At 36.9% G+C, this 16,358-nt stretch overlaps 2 protein-coding genes and 2 long non-coding RNA genes across 5 annotated transcripts in view; 2 read left to right on the forward strand and 2 right to left on the reverse strand.

Annotated features, from left to right (window-relative positions):
* Window positions 1–1,222: 1,222 nt before the first annotated feature.
* On the reverse strand, window positions 1,223–4,154 carry LOC135076836 (uncharacterized). Its single transcript, XR_010258339.1, has 2 exons — window positions 3,885–4,154; window positions 1,223–1,324 (listed from the first exon to the last, which is right to left on the reverse strand). It is a non-coding gene; the product is annotated as an uncharacterized LOC135076836 (long non-coding RNA).
* Window positions 4,155–4,809: 655 nt separating this feature from the next.
* LOC135076835 (uncharacterized) lies at window positions 4,810–5,475 on the reverse strand. Its single transcript, XR_010258338.1, has 2 exons — window positions 5,280–5,475; window positions 4,810–5,092 (listed from the first exon to the last, which is right to left on the reverse strand). It is a non-coding gene; the product is annotated as an uncharacterized LOC135076835 (long non-coding RNA).
* A 182-nt stretch (window positions 5,476–5,657) lies between these two features.
* The window catches only part of LOC135076833 (angiotensin-converting enzyme-like), a 37,060-nt gene continuing 26,359 nt past the window's right edge, over window positions 5,658–16,358 (forward strand). Inside the window, exons 1-5 of one of the 2 annotated variants that reach the window (XM_063971301.1) lie at window positions 5,658–5,791; window positions 6,009–6,151; window positions 6,427–6,529; window positions 6,981–7,107; window positions 7,324–7,471. The gene's annotated coding sequence lies outside the window, so the exon portion shown is untranslated. Of the gene's footprint in view, window positions 5,792–6,008; window positions 6,152–6,426; window positions 6,530–6,980; window positions 7,108–7,323; window positions 7,472–7,748; window positions 7,777–16,358 lie in introns of those variants that run through there. The other variant, XM_063971303.1, reaches the window with a different exon arrangement.
* On the forward strand, window positions 5,742–7,476 carry LOC135076665 (protein TsetseEP-like). The gene is made up of 4 exons (XM_063971085.1): window positions 5,742–5,791; window positions 6,009–6,116; window positions 6,981–7,107; window positions 7,324–7,476. Exons 1-4 carry the CDS (start codon window positions 5,742–5,744, stop codon window positions 7,474–7,476), a joined length of 438 nt encoding a protein of 145 aa, XP_063827155.1.

A 16,358-nucleotide genomic window follows, 5' to 3' on the forward strand; every position in this document is an offset into this window, starting at 1 on the left:
ATCACGTTGAAGTATTTTCAGTCGGCGATATATCATACTTAAAATATATTAACATTCGTTGAACACATAATATGCTAACTACTCAACACATAGTTTGTCTATGTGCTGTGTTACGGACGGAAAATATATCACTTTTAGTCTATGTTATTCACTTCTCTAAAACAAATGGTAAGTCACTACTCACTATACACTTATTCCATCGCCTTCACCATTTAAATATTGTTTTTCGATCTATCTACTCTCACTTTCTTAAAAGTACCGAAAACAGCAGATCAACCTATCACTCATCTTTAATAACATTTTTAACTTTACACCATGAGAATAAAGGTTGAAAATCAATTGTGAATTTAAGATAGGTTGATGTGCTGACGACCGTACAAACAGATAACATAAATTTGTTTGTTTTGTCTTCATTTTAGACATATTCAATTTTTATAATAATGTTACTATAAATACAGAATCTTATTTGACACTATATCCTGTATAAAAACAGCAGAAAATGTTTAATAAAAGTAATTTATATTTTTCAAGTTCACGGAAAGGGATTAAAGGGAGCCAGAAAAGCCAAAAAACATGAGTAACAATAAAAAAAACTTTTTGAAAATAATATTTTATAAAATGCTCTGAAAGAAAAGCAAAAGACAATGCCGGAAATTGGCGTCTTTTTTTTTTCGCGCGGCCATCGACCAAACCATGTTTTTTGGTTACAAAATAGTGTAATAAACCAAACTTACTATGACATGTATACTTCTAAACTCAGTCTGAACTGAGTTACGAGCATTAGAAGTTTGATGTTTTACATACTAAGATTTGCTTTTTGAGCGCAAGTTTTGTAAGAAATTGCAACAAAATAGTGATGTCTTTTTTTATTGCGCTAATTCTTCTCCATACTGATGACTGGAGCCTATAATTGATGTTATTGTTTGTTTACACATACAATGTCACTATTTTGTTGCAATTTCTTACAAAGCTTGCACGCAGAAAGCAAATCTAGTATGTAAAATCATCAAACTTCTAATGCTCGTAACTCAGTTCAGACTGAGTTTAGAAGTATACATGTCATAGTAAGTTTGGTTTATTACACTATTTTGTAATCAAAAAATAAGGTTTGGTGCGAAAAAAAAAAGACGCCACCTTCCATACAAAATCTGGCATTGCCATTTATGTTACCTATATATCATTTAATTTTCATTACCAATAGTTACCTACTCCAATTTCCTTAAAGTGTCACTATAGCTCCGTCGTGGTCTCCACCGGCGATTGGTCGTACGAGAAACCCGTGAAGTTTCTTTTGCCGAACGTGACGTTGTCGTTCTCTGATGCCCTGTGAAAAATATTTTTATCAGCAAGGATCATAAGTGTCACTAGTGGTCTAAATTGAATAAAATATTTTTGATTCGGGTCTGATGACACTTCCTGGTATAGATGACCCACGCTGAACTGTCCCACCAAACTCAATGACAGGGGGGCGCTACCATCGTTCAAGTATATGGTTTCTAACATGGCCAAAATCGGAAGCAGCGATCCGGTATTAACGGTGGCGCCCCACTGTCAATGTCATGCATAGGACAGAGCCCCGATTACGGTAACTTTTATAACGTCTACAATCCAGACGCGTTTCTGATTCTGCGATACGATTGGTCAAAACAGCTGACATACGCTGTTGAACGACCAATCGTATCGCAGAATCGAGAAGCGTGTCTGGATTGTTGACGTTAAAAATTACCGTAATCGGGGCTCAGTTCAGTATTTTGGAACTATAATAGGCTAGATGACATAATAACAGTGCTTCATCGAGTTGAAATGGCGCGATGCGTCACGCTTGAGTAGAATTTTTACTCAAAAGTGACGTCACGCGACATTTCAACTCAATATAATACTGTAATTATTCGATTAAGGAAAAAAATAAAAAATATGAGTCTAATATTTTTTAATTATCTGTCTGACGAACTAAATAGAATTTCGATTTCATTACCCAGTCATCATCCCTAATATGTCCCTGAAGATAATTTTATTGTCAGTCATCAAAAACTATAATGTTAATCAAGTCACCTGTAGTTAACAACTTTTATTTGATAGATACTTAGATTAATAAAACCTAGATGGATAGTCTTCATACAAACGCTTCGTCAAGAGTGAGGCAAAAATCTTATGTCATTAGTGTCAATTTTGTTGGGGAGTGTAGACAGTGAAGGCGATTTCCCCGAAAGTAGGGAAATTTTTAATACGTTTTTAATTATTTTATAACTAACAAAAACAAAACGCATCATGTACTTACTTATTTATTGAATTCAAAGTACCTACCTAATTACAATAAGATAAATCGACTGAAAAGTCTCGATTTCATAAAAAAGGAAGTGTATTTGTACGGCGAACAATTGGGAAATAAATTTTCTTGTTACTGGTATCATTCCCGTATTTAATTTTTGAAAGCCAAATTCAAGCAAAATACGCGTCGAATCGTAGTACTTACTTATGAAATGTAACACTGGTCACTTTCTTTAGTTTTTCTGATGTATTTAGACACCCTTTCACAGCACAAACCGTCTTAATTAATTAAAAGTCGTCGGACGTGTTTACCAATTTTTCACTTTGACAGTTCATGTGACGTTTACGAGTAAGCCATTCTGGCTTACTAAAATCTGCCTCACCTTTCGTGCACTGACTATCTATCTAGGTTTTATTAATCTAAGGATAGATAGCATTCTATGTATTGTATTATTGAAAACTTTAACAGAGATCGGTAAAGCTGTTTGAACTTGATAACTGTAATCATGCATGCGACTGCACTGGCTGAACCGATTTTGATTAATATTAAGATAGGTAGGTGTATGAATTTACTAGCTTATGGTATAGATAAACAGAGTATCCTCTGATTTTTTAAATAAATATTATAAATATAAATAAATAGAAAACAACCGGCCAATACAAAAAGATACATCGAACCCAGCTTCTGTCATAGTAACAACGAAACAACCTCTGCTTGTTCTGAAACTAACGTGTTTTCACTTAAAATAAATAATCTTTAAATTATTCGTGCACGTGATAGGGTCTCATTATAACGTTAACTAACATCAAAAGTAGAATGGATCCCTGTTTCATTAATAGCAGACCTAAAATATCAAAGAGAAACAAGAAATGGCTCGGCCAAAGCAAAACAGTAATAAACGTACTTAGTCACAGATAGCGACACGATTCGTTAATTAATTTTAAACTTTATGAGAAAGACATACGGCTAAACATCCATTGGGGGAATTTATCATTCTGTAGTAAGTTTGACCTGACTGGCTGTACAATGAGTAAGGTGTGTGAACTAATTAAATAGTGGGTATGTTTCATGTAAGTGTTAAGGTTATGAAATAAGGTTGTTTAATTAAATTAAGAATTAAATATAACCGCGGAGACTACAGCGTACCTAATTTTTTCTCTATTTGGTTAGTAAAATTTACATTGGAGATACGATATTTTATTGCAAGCAATGATATTAATTGTTTTTATATAATATCATTGATTGCAAGTAAATTATGTGTAAAAGGTAGTTTTTATCATTAGTATTATCGTCATCATCATTCAATGTATGAAGCGGCAATATGTATTTCTACCTTTTTTAAAGTATATAAATGTTATTCCAGAAAAAATAATGCATCGTTTGATATAGGTACAAACCGTTTTGATATGCCTCGTAGTTTAGAATTATTCAAAATTGACACTAAAATAAATCTCTTCTCCTGTAAAATTGTGTTTTGTCGATTGTGGCTTCATTCCCGGCACCCATCGAAATTTATAAAAAAAAACAACGGTGCTAAGTTTTTTTCATATTTTTTTTTTCAAAAAACTGAAAAAAAAAACAATTTTTTTTTTCATTTTACATCATTAGGACTTACCCTATCGAAAAGTGGTCTTCATGATGATTGAAGGGCATTTAATCATGCATTGAATAAGACCAAAATCATATTATGTTTTGGACAAACTGTTCTCGTGCTTATCTTCGACAAAATGGAAAATGTAAGTATAATTTAATAACCCTCTCTACGTCCAATATCTCGTCACCCGCAGGCTCCCCAGCCTTGTAAAGGGCCACCTCAACCAGAGTAACCCTATCAAGGCTCGCGAGTTGGATTCGCCTATCCTTGTTCGTCCCAGCCGATACTTTACTACAGTTGCTGCACCTCTTACTTGCACTCTTCTGAACGACTCTGTTTTATCCACTATGGCTGCCCCTCTTCCTTGTACCCTCCTTTAAGACTGCATTGCTTAGCCGTATCCGTATGTCTGGTCCAAGGTTCGACGCCACAAAACGATTTATTTTTGTGTTTAATTCTACTGGCCTACAAGAAATCAGAAACATTTTTTTCTCCTTTCAATCATCCAAAATCATCATGAATCTAATTACAAGGACATGAAGGTAGTTATAATTAATTGTTCTTCGGTATCAATTAATACTTGTGATGGTATTAGGGAGGAGGTTAATAAAATTAATAAGTTTTAGTTAAATGACGTCCACAGCTGAACAAAGGCCTCCCCAAGAATTTCCATAACGACCGGTCCTGCATCCCGCTCCAGGCTCTTTCCGCGACCTTCACCAGATCAGTGCCCAGTCCCGTGCCCACGCTATTCGCTGGGTGCGAAGTACTAGGTGGGGGTAACATAATCTATCGCAGCGCTCATGGTGGTCAAAAGTAGAAATAATGTTAGCTCTGTCATCAGATGTATCTGTCAATGGCAAAGCGATTCTACATAATACATTTTAATATCATTAAATAATCGCATGAAAAGGGTCCTACTAGGAACTAAAATAAAAGAGTGGACTGTATTTCGATAGGGCTGGTTTAATAGCCGTTTACAATTTGGAAATAACTACACTATACAACGTGGTAGTACAAAAATGAGTCACAGTAGTTGTTGTGCACAGATGTTTGCCTTATGATGAGAGCGTGAATTATTGAACTCTGCCCTTGTTTTGTTCCTAATTCTTCTACATCTCGGACTTGTCCAGCCAATACCAACAACTTTCCTTTAAATACGGTTTGTGGTTGGAATTTGATATTGTAACACTCACAAACCCGGTCTTCAAAACAATACTCATTTCGATCTGAAAACGATATTTAATTTATTACTAGCGATACAGGAACATTTAATTATATTTACTGTTATATAATGAAACCGTTAAAGAAGCTTTATCTTTTTGTTTTACTGTAAAACTACAACTATGAATCTAACTATGAATGAAGTAAACAAACCCTGACACAATCAAAATTAAACACACTTTTAGGACTTACCTCATTTGATTTGAATGACCAAAATGATTTCAAAACCTTTTTTCCACCCAAATCGTGATATCACAACAATTTATTAGTCGAAAATATTTGTTATCTTTTCATTTCGATATTTTTTCACAATTAAACGACCTAAATGTCAATGTGACAGAGCCCACAAAGTTGTGGACGCTAGTTGGCGCTGTAATCGTGCACAGAGCCAATATCTTTCGGCCCTTCGTCGCCACTCGAGTATTTTTATGCCACGTAGTATCGATAAATTCAATTGAACATTCTAAAACATCGATATTGTAGAACGACATTACTGACATTGACAGAATGTCGGTTGTCCGATCCGATCGGTAAAATAGCCGGTGAATCCCAGTGAATCCGCGTCTGTTGTTGCGTTTGGAGTTGTTGAAATTGTTTGTTAATGTTGGTTTTTACTTCTACTGGCTGATAAATTAAATTAATCTATTATTAAAAATGCCAAGAAAGAAGAACGGTTTCGATCTTGCAGACCTTGAAGGCTCCAGGTATTGACAAAATGTTATCTTGTATTTACAGCTTTTTCTGTGCATTACTCCTGTTCCACTCTACTGCTATTTTAGGGATTGAAAATATACATCATTTTCCAGCATCAACCACCTGTCTAAAGGTCCTTAATCAAATTAAACATTCGTATAGTCTCAGTCTTTATTATTGTTTTCATACCTAGTACTTCACTCAATTATGTTTCTGTATTTTCTTTAGTGACGATAACACTTGGGAGCCTGAAGAGAATCTGGGTGGTGCAGAATTGACAAATACTTACGATGATGCTCAGCAAAAGAAAGATAAAGATACTGCATCATCGGAAGTGTTTGAGGAGAAGAGACAGGAAGAAAAGAGTTGAGGTAAGAAACTTAAAATTGAGATTTTTAAATAATTATTGAGTCTGTTACAAACTTTCAAATTAAATTCACCCTTATGGAGAAGATGGTCACTTTCAAGCTAGAAATCTCAATTCAAAAACTGAGTCTAAATCAAATTTTTTAGCGTACACATTTTTTTCTCATAGTATGCCATGGGAAATTACCAACAGTCTATCTATATCATTGATTTACAGGTTCATAATTTTAATCAATATCAATGAAGTTTTTGTTCTGTTGATTTTTTACTAAATTTTTAGGAAATTGAGAAACCTAGAGGCATAGATAGAGGATTGCGAGGATTCCAGAGAAGATTTTAGCAGCACAACTGCATAATAGCAGTCTATTCTTTTTGGTAAAATGGTAAGATATTGCTTCATATCAGACTGTTTACTGTTAAGGAATCAGAGGCCTGTGAGCCTAGTGCAGAAGTTGTGGTTTTTACATCCTAGAAAATGATATTTGTGAATAAAGATTATTTCCTATTTATTTATTTTGTTGCAAAATTGCACTTAGCTTCAGTGTCAAGCTTGATGTGCCTTTCTGAAAGAAAGAAAGAAGAAAGAATAAATGTTTATTCAGTATCATCGACAATACACTTACAATACTTAACATAATTTAATGAGTGAACTCAGCATGGTGTCATAGCATCTCAGCAGATAATGCCACGACGCTGGTCTTCCGTGGACATGCACTGACTGTACCTATTTCTTACAAAAAATCTGCCTTATTAAATATTAGTATCTGTTACTAGTGTTGTATATTTTTTCAGCTATAAACTATATTTTTAATGTTCTATTTATTAACGTTTCAGGCAAGGCTGCCCAGACCTGGATGTGGTGCCCAGAAAGGACTTGAGTCTGCACCATCCTGAATTTGTGATTGACTTGCCCTTCAGTGTGAGACACAAAATTGGGAAGACACCTAGGATAGCTCCAGAGGTTTGAAATTTATATTATTATCAATTGTTTCCTATACAAAGGCTGTATTCAGAGACGCGGCGTGCAAATAATACGAGCTCAGTGATGCCTTGTGTTGTACCTACCATTTCACAGTGAAAACTGCCACAGTATTCACAGAATTCATACATCACAGAATCACGGAAATCCCCTTTTTGGTATATCCAGATTGTATAAACAAGAAAATATTATCCACAGCTACCGCCAGAACCTGAGCCCGAGCCAGAACCAGAGCCAGAGCCGGCGCCAGAACCACAACAGACACCGATGGAGCCAATGGACGTGTCTAACACTGAACAGGACCAAACGGCAGAATCAGCACTGTTGAACCCAGGGGAACAACCAGGTTAGACACACTTATGTAATTTTACTCTTCATATGCAGATCCTCATTGATTATCTTATTATAGGGTGAGACATCATAAATATTTATTTCAATCTGAAAAGATTCAACAAATTATTCTATTCACACCAGTTCATAATACGCAGTCATCAATTTTATTTAGTTCTTTCTTAGGCCCCTTCCAGGCTGCTTATACACGTCCCAAATAGCTTGACTGAAATTGATTCCATTATGCAAAAAGTATTAATTAAAGTAATCATAATTAAGTTCTGAGATCCTGATCATGCTTTGAAGGGAGACATTGGAACGGTGATACTATACCGACCTATAACTCACAACTAAACTAAGTACATACATACAAATTTCTAACTTTGGATCCCCAAATGTGCCCAAATTGACTGATTCAAGCATCATCAAAATATAAATTCTTTAATCTTATTAAAAAAACAAAAAAAGTACAGGTTACGATAAAATACCAATGACATTAATTAAATCCAGTATAGACTTTATAGCTGAACCTCTTGCCCATATAATAAACTTAATGTTTGAAACGGGAATATTTCCAGATGATCTGAAAAAAGCTCTGGTAAAACCTCTCCACAAAAAAGGACCAAAGGACGAACACGAAAATTACAGACCTATAGCATTATTACCTAACTTTTCTAAATTATTCGAGAAGATAATAGCAAAAAGGTTAACAGCATATCTAAATAAAAATAATATCTTAAGTACTAACCAATTTGGATTCCAAAAAGGAAAAAATACAACAATAGCTATTCGCTGGGTGCGAAGTATAAGGTGGGGGAACCACGAAACGATCGCAGCGCGCGTCATGGCCAAAAAAGGAACTTTCTGTGGCGGACCCGTTTTTAGTAAATAAGAATGACTGAGTGAGTTTGTGTGTGTGTGAGTGGGTGTGTGTGAGTGTGTGTGTGTGCGTGAGGCATATGAGGTGCGTATCTAAGAAAAGGAAGGGTGAAAGAAAAGCTCGCTGATGGAAGTGAGTAGGAAGCGATAGTCCTACTAATATTATAAATGCGAAAGCCTGGATGTCTGGATGTTTGTTACTCTTTCACGCAAAGAACTACTGAACGGATTTCGATGAAATACCACAGCATCACTGTTTATAACCGAGTAAAACATATAGGCTATAATTACGATCTGTGACAAACGAAATTTCACAAAAAAGCTTTTGGGCAAAAGCTAGTTTGTACATAATGAAAACTCGATAAACAAGACAGAGGTAAATTATAATTTATGATAATTATCATTTTATCGTATTAGCTTAGACCGGGATATTGAGCAAGTTCTCAGTTGCATAGTAATCTAGCGTGTAAAGATAGTTGGTTATTGCGATTTTACAACTATGTTTTGTGTACGAGTAGAAATTTAGGGAACTGTTAAGTTTGTTGTATAAGTAGTCACCAAGAAAACAGAAAAAGTTATGTGATTTAGCGGTTCTGTATAGTTTTTTCGGACAGACTTTGCCTTTTCTGCGTTTGTCTTTAACTAGATCCGGGTCATACAACAGCTGAGAGTGCTTTTTAAGGATTGTTTGGAGGATGAAGGACTGCCTGACTGAGAGGACGGCCCAGCTCTTATACAACTCTTCAGTGGAGTAGCGGGGTGGAAGGCAAGCAGCCACTTTCAAGATGAGACGCTGCGCTTTTTCCGCTTCTAAAAGGTGTGTTTTGTCAGTCCCACCCCAGGAAGATATGCAGTAGTTGACAACCGACTGGCAAAGGGTAGTATAGACCATTTTTATCACCCGACGATCGGCTACGTGTCTGAGAGATTTAAATATGTAAATGAGTTTGCGCAACAGAACGACGAGTGTATCAATGTGAGGTTTAAAGGAGAGCGACTGGTCAATCCCAAGGTATTTAATTTCATTTGTTCTAGTGAGACTGGGACAGGAACAAGGATCAGCAGCAGCACAACTGTGTACGAACAACTTTAGGTCATGACTCGGCAGTAGGTTAGTGCGGAAGGCAAAGGTAATATATTTTGTCTTGTCAATGTTTAGGGTAAGAATGTTCTGTCTGAGCCATTCCCCCGCCAAGTTTAGTCCCTGTTGGGCATGCATAAAGACGTCATGCCAAGATTTGCCACTGAAGAACAGGGCAGTGTCATCCGCAAAGGTAAACAAAGTTCCATTATGCAGGGGCAGCTGGCACAAGTCGTTGATATACACCAGGAATAGCGTTGGCCCAAGAATGCTGCCCTGGGGGACGCCATAAACGATATCGACCTCCTCACTAGTCCAGGCATCAATTTTGACACGTTGAGTTCTGTTTGTTAAATAGTCCTCGAAGAGTTTGAGTGGAGTACCACGAACTCCGATATTCTCCAGCTTTGACAGAAGGTGCGGAAAGGCCTTGGCTAGATCGAGGAATACTGTTAGGCACTTTTGTTTCGCATCTAAAGATGTTATGACAGAGTTGACAAGCTCATGAACAGCGTCGCTCGTAGACTTGCCACGACGAAAACCATATTGGGCAGGCGACAGTAGGTTTTTACTCTCCAAGAACTTAATGAGTCTATCGTTCATAATACGTTCTGCAATCTTGGAGAAGGTAGGGAGTAAAGAAATTGGCCTATAATTATACACGCGATCTTTAGGACCCGATTTATGAATAGGTTTTAATAAGGCCACTTTAAAGACCGATGGAAACACTCCATTGGTAATTGAGAGGTTAATAATGTGGCAGAGAGGAGATGTTAATAGCGCCGCATACCTTTTCGTGATCTTAGAAGATATAAGGTCAATTCCCACCGCACAATTATCCCTCAGACCCATAATGAGTTTTAAAACCTCATCTTCGTCCGCTGGCGACATTACAAGCGAGAATGGGACGGCACAAGACATTTTAGGGACAGAAGAAAACGTTGTTTGGTTTGAAGAGTCAATTTTTTCAGCCAGATTTTTTCCTACATTAGCGAAGAACTTATTCACTTCATTGATGCTTTCCCGTGGGTCTGCCGGGTCGAGAAGTTGAGACGAGTGATTGACAATTTTTTCTGAGCCGGTTACTTTTTTACGCCACGCCATGTGCCAGAGGTATTTCACATTATTTAGGGCCGATTCCAACTGCGACTTTTCGAACGCTCTCTTAGCTTTTTTCAGAGAAGATGTACAAAAGTTCCTATAGCGTTTGTATGTTGTTTTAATAATCTCGTTAGTAGGATCTGATTTGTATTTTTTAAATAAGTTGTCACGGTTTCGCATACATCGCAGCAGGGCTTTGGTTATCCATGGCCTGTGAATGAATTGTCTTTTTGGAGTTTTTCTAGTGTAAGAGCTTTCCACGATAGCTGTGTTTAATCGCTCAACCAGCAAGCTAGCCGCGCTGTTAGGGTCCTTGCACATAAGTACGGAACCAAGATTAATCTCCTGGACCAGTTGATCTAATTTTTGGAAGTCGATGTGAGATGTATACTTCTTATGGGAGCTCAGTTGGGTTTTGAGGTTTATGCTTATAGCTACCGATTGATGGTCAGTGATAGAGGTCTCCAGTGCTAACAGGCAGCTTCAAGTTTGGACTTTATCATTATGTGATCGAGACAGGTTCGAAAGTGAGTAATTTCGGAATGCCCATCGAGGATCCCATGGGCAGCCAGCATATTTAGATAATCATTGGAATATTTGTCAGAACTATTTGGTGAGATATCAATGTTAATATGTACCACAAAGGAAAATATTTTCAACCGACTTCAAAAAAGGAGGAGGTTCTCAATTCGACCCGTATGTTTTTTTTTTTTTTTCTATGTTTGTTACGCGATAACTCCGCCAATTATGAACCGATTTGAACAAATCTTTTTTCGGCGTATAGGTAATACCTCAAGGGTGGTCCCATTTAAATTTAATAATAGAAAAAACAACCCCCAAGGGTGGAAAATTGGGGATGAACTTTTTTATACGCAATATCTCCGCCGATTATAAATCAATTTGAACGATTATTTTTTTGTTGAATAGGTATTATCAAAAGGGTGGTTTCATGCGAATTTGAAGAAAATATTTCACCCCCAAGGGTGGAAAATTGGGGATGAACTTTTTTATACGCAATATTTTTAATTTTTAGTTTTTTTTTGTGTTCACGCATTTGAAGTCGGTTTTATTTTTTTTAAAAGTTAATTAAAAGTAGTTAATTTAGAGAGTAAAGCGTCCATTGAGTTGATGAAATTGGTAGGGTCCTTGTAGCCTGGAGGTCGATAGACACCAATAATACAGGTCCCATTGTTGAATTTTAATAGTAGGCAGTTACAATCCTCGACTTTCGGTTCCTCGAAGGTTCCTTTTAAGTGGTCTTTGAGATATATTACAGCTCCTTCGTTTTGTGTGAGGTTGGTTAAGTTGGCTGCATGAACATAGCTATTTAGACTAGGTACAATATTAGTTTTTGGAAGCCAACATTCCGTCAATACCAATACGTCCCAGGCCACTTCAGATCTTTGTAGGAGTGTTTCGAAGTTATCTAGGTTACAGTTTATACTGCAGATGTTTTGCATTAGAACATTTAAGGATAATTTATCAGTAAATATCTTTTCCTTAACGTCGCCGACCCCACACGTAATCACACAGGAGGGAGACAGGGAGTCCAGATCAAGGTTTAAGGTGTTAATATTTTGCATTATAGGTGATTTTATTGAAACAATGTAATTGCGTCACGAACTTTACGTGACTGACAGAAATAAATAGAATGGTTAGAACCGTGATCAGGACCCCCTCCCTCCCCGCATGAACGAAATTTGTAGTGTGGTGTTTATTGAGTGAGTTATGTGAGTGTGTGTGTGTATGTGTTAATACTCCTAGCTTAAAAGAAATTGTTTTGTAAAAACAAATATGTAGAATACCAATAAGATACGTGCAAGACAGCAGCAGTATGTTGAGATGACGTAATTCTGCAGATCATTATACAATAAACAAACATAAATCAGAAAATTATATTTGGTGAGGCATACCTCGGAAACAGTATACAAGTAGGCCATGTACGGCTGGCATATAACAAACAAGACTGAGAATGGCAAAAGAATTGGTAGCCAGCTTCGGAATGTTTGTAAACATTGAAATACATTGGCAGAAGTAAAAAAGAAATATAAAATAGACAAAAAAATATCATAAAAAAAATTTTGGAATTTCGCTCTCTTCATTCACTCGTATTGGGGGTTGATCTTCGTCCTTCTTGATGTATACCTTCCCAAACGAAGTCCAGGTGGCCGCAATTTTACGATCTTTAACAGCTCCCTTGTGAGATAGAATACTCGACGGGCTTTCGCTGTAAGGGCTTCCGATAAGAACACAGTTTTGCTTGGACCTGGAAGCTTAAGAGTCGAGATGTCAATCGTGGCTTTATTGGACAGGCGTTTTTCTTTATTGTACTCCCTGAATCTTCGAACCAAATTCTCCTTCCTTGACGTGGTAGTGAAATTCACTACTACTGTTTGATTTTTCATACGAAAAATGTCGCGGATCTCGGAGTCTTGAACTTGGGGAGTTAAGTCTATGGCCGAGGCCAAGGTTTGTACAATGTCACACAGAGATTTCTTATTTTCCTGGTCAAGTTTCGGGATGTTGCGTATTTCCACTGACGCAGACTTTGAATCTCTCTCCAACATATCTATTTTAGTTTCAAGCGACTTGATATGAGATAAATCAGCTATATAAATATAGCTGATTGTCCGTTTCAAGTGACTCAACCTTGTTAACGAGAGCATCATATTGGGACGACATAATGTCCATTGACTTTTTGATTTCGGCATTTTGTTCAATTAAATAATTTTCTCCTCCTGATATGAGTGCAGCCTGTCGAACATTTGTTTGAAGTTTTGAACTCGCATAAAAATTCATCTGGGCGGTCCGGCGTGTCTGCGAGCCTGCGCTTCACTCTTTTTGAGATATTTACCGCACTATCATGCCTCACTAACCCAGATGATGACAAGTTTAATTCTGAGTCAGATCCGTAGTGAGAGGGTGGTTTTTCTGGTTCGACATTGATAGCCGAAGCGCTGTTAAGAGGCGGTGAACGTTGAACTCTCGGCATTGTTAGATGAATAATTTCTCGTAGGCCTAAATGACGCACGGAGCCGACGGCAAATGAATTGGTGAAGGGGCGGGGCTTGCTCTAGCGCACACCCACTAGATGCGTAGGAGTGGTTTGAACGGCAAGGCGATGTTATGTATAGCGGACGCACTCACGCACATAGGGATGTTTCACTCACCCAATGCGCGGCGATCTTCACTTGTTGCTGCGCTCCTGGTAGTTCGGCCGGGTTAAACTTAGCAAAAATTAAAATATTATTTTAAAAATTTCTTGACACTAACTAAACACACGTCTGATCGCCTCAGAGGTCCGGAGGGAAGGGGGAATGAGTCAGATGAGTGAAATCCTTTTTTGCGCTAGACCTGCATACCAATTTTGTGATGTATCGCAAACACTTTCTGCGGCACGCTGTTTGCAGCCCTCTCCCATGACCGATTCCATCTGTCGCCTTTGTAGCCGGACAAACTATCACAACTGTACCTGTAGCACGAAAAACTTATCTTCGAATCGTTTGCTTATTCGACAATTCGATACCCAGCCTTCAAATTCAACGATAACGCGTGCGTGACCATCTCGATTGTCAAAATTAGTTTCGTGCTACTATTTCTCATACTAAGTTCGATTTACGTCATATTCACAGGGGCGCTGTTTCTAAATCTTTTGATGTCGATTTGAATACGCAAACAATTTGAAGTCGAAACTTTTTCGTGCTAGAGGTACTTGCACGTTGCTTTAACTTGCAGTTTTAAATTCGAAGTTTTCGAAGTGAAATCTAGTTCTTAGAGTACAAGTATGTGTAACTTACCATATCGATGGTAAATAAGTGTAAGTTGGAAGGTTGCACCTTGGGTTTCGGTTTTCGTAGAACTCCTATCGTTCGATCTTAGAACTTAGAAGCATTTAGGTATTAGATTTAACGGTTTCACGTTTTTGGTTACTTGCCTCAGTCGAGGCTTAACCTTTTGTGTATCTAAACCGCACCTTATAACTAGTACTGTGTATATGTTACAGGAAATGTATGAAATCCGTCATTGTATACAATTCCTAGGAATTGTGTATAAGTCCTAAAATCACCCGGAATTGTGTGATGTAAATTATATTAGACACATTTCCTAGGAAAATTATACATTTCCTAAACAGCAATCGGAAATGTAATTAAGATTTCAATGAATACGCGTGGACATGCGGTGCGAGGGGAGGATATTGCATCATCCGATTACGCGGGGTCTCTATCGAATCGCCAAATTTTTTGTACGCCTAGTTAAAGAACTTATAATTTTTTTTTCTAAATACGGTCAAGATTTATTGTATACATATGATTTTATTTTAAATACAGAATCTAACACAAAGGAATCGAGACTTTGGTACTTAATTGCTTATCTGAAATTTGTGGTTATTAATCAACCGGATCCTAATTTATTAATTACTAAAAACATCAATAAATGTACTGTAATGTAGTTCAACGTAGAATTTTAATTTGGAATGAACCAAATTTTGAGCCTGGATCTGAAGAGGTATTGAAATTGTTATTTGGAGGAGATACATGTCCAGCAAGAATTAAATATGAGGGTGATGCAAGTATACAAAGAACACCTATTATTGTTCTATCAAACACGGATGTTATACCTAATACTTCAGCAAAGTTAAAATTCTTACGACTATCCTTAGTCGTAAGAATTTTAACTTTGAAAAATGGGAATTGGATTTAATAAATAAAAAGAAATAAATATGGTTTAACAAGTATATTATTCGTTTCATTTACAAAGTGTTTTTCACCTCCTTATCGCTAGGTCTTATCGTTATGTTAATATTTTTAGCCTCGTTACTTGAATCGCTTATCTGACTTGGTTTCACGCTAGGCACGTTATTATGCACAACAACAGTGTTATCGTATCGGACTTTTGGGATATTCCGTTTGATATGAAAATCAAGACTTGCTGTTAGAGTTTCGACTTTATATTCTAGTAACTTAATATTATTTTGCAATATAAGAATTTCGTCATCACAAGTACATTTATTGATGTTTTTAGTAATTAATAAATTAGGATCCGGTTGATTAATAACCACAAATTTCAGATAAGCATATTCGATTCGATAGAGACCCCGCGTAATCGGATGATGCAATATCCTCCCCTCGCACCGCATGTCCACGCGTATTCATTGAAATCTTAATTACATTTCCGATTGCTGTTTAGGAAATGTATAATTTTCCTAGAAAATGTGTCTAATATAATTTACATCACACATTTCCGGGTGATTTTAGGACTTATACACAATTCCTGGGAATTGTATACAATGACGGATTTCATACATTTCCTGTAACATATACACAGCACTAGTTATAAGGTGCGGTTTAGATACACAAAAGGTTAAGCCTCGACTGAGGCAAGTAACCAAAAACGTGAAACCGTTAAATCTAATACCTAAATGCTTCTAAGTTCTAAGATCGAACGATAGGAGTTCTACGAAAACCGAAACCCAAGGTGCAACCTTCCAACTTACACTTATTTACCATCGATATGGTAAGTTACACATACGTGTACTCTAAGAACTACACTCGGCACCAAATAAATCGCACCTCCCGCGACAAGCACTTATCAAACGTATGCATGCCCACTTCCCACCAACATTGGTACCATTTGAAAGCCTAGTTCTAAACGTCATTTCATTAAAGGAAAGGATTTTACCCCAAAAATGTGTCTTTACAAGGATCCAGAGTCACTTCTTCAAAAAATAGGTAGTTACGCTATAGCCATTTTTTATGACTATAAAACTGTTAAGTTGGGATTAATCGCTATCCATCTGTTAAAGAGGACACGTGAGATCTTTATTTGGTTTTATGACCATAAA

This window comes from Ostrinia nubilalis, chromosome 12, assembly GCF_963855985.1.
Source record: "Ostrinia nubilalis chromosome 12, ilOstNubi1.1, whole genome shotgun sequence".
NCBI classification, from domain to species: domain Eukaryota; kingdom Metazoa; phylum Arthropoda; class Insecta; order Lepidoptera; family Crambidae; genus Ostrinia; species Ostrinia nubilalis.

Bases quoted from the DNA above. Each gene is read 5' to 3' on its own strand.
- LOC135076665 (XM_063971085.1), top strand. From the start codon at position 5,742: ATGCCAAGAAAGAAGAACGGTTTCGATCTTGCAGACCTTGAAGGCTCC. The intron at 5,792-6,008 runs GTATTGACAAAA...TATTTTCTTTAG, and splicing joins GCAGACCTTGAAGGCTCCAG to TGACGATAACACTTGGGAGC. The intron at 7,108-7,323 runs GTTTGAAATTTA...TATTATCCACAG, and splicing joins CACCTAGGATAGCTCCAGAG to CTACCGCCAGAACCTGAGCC.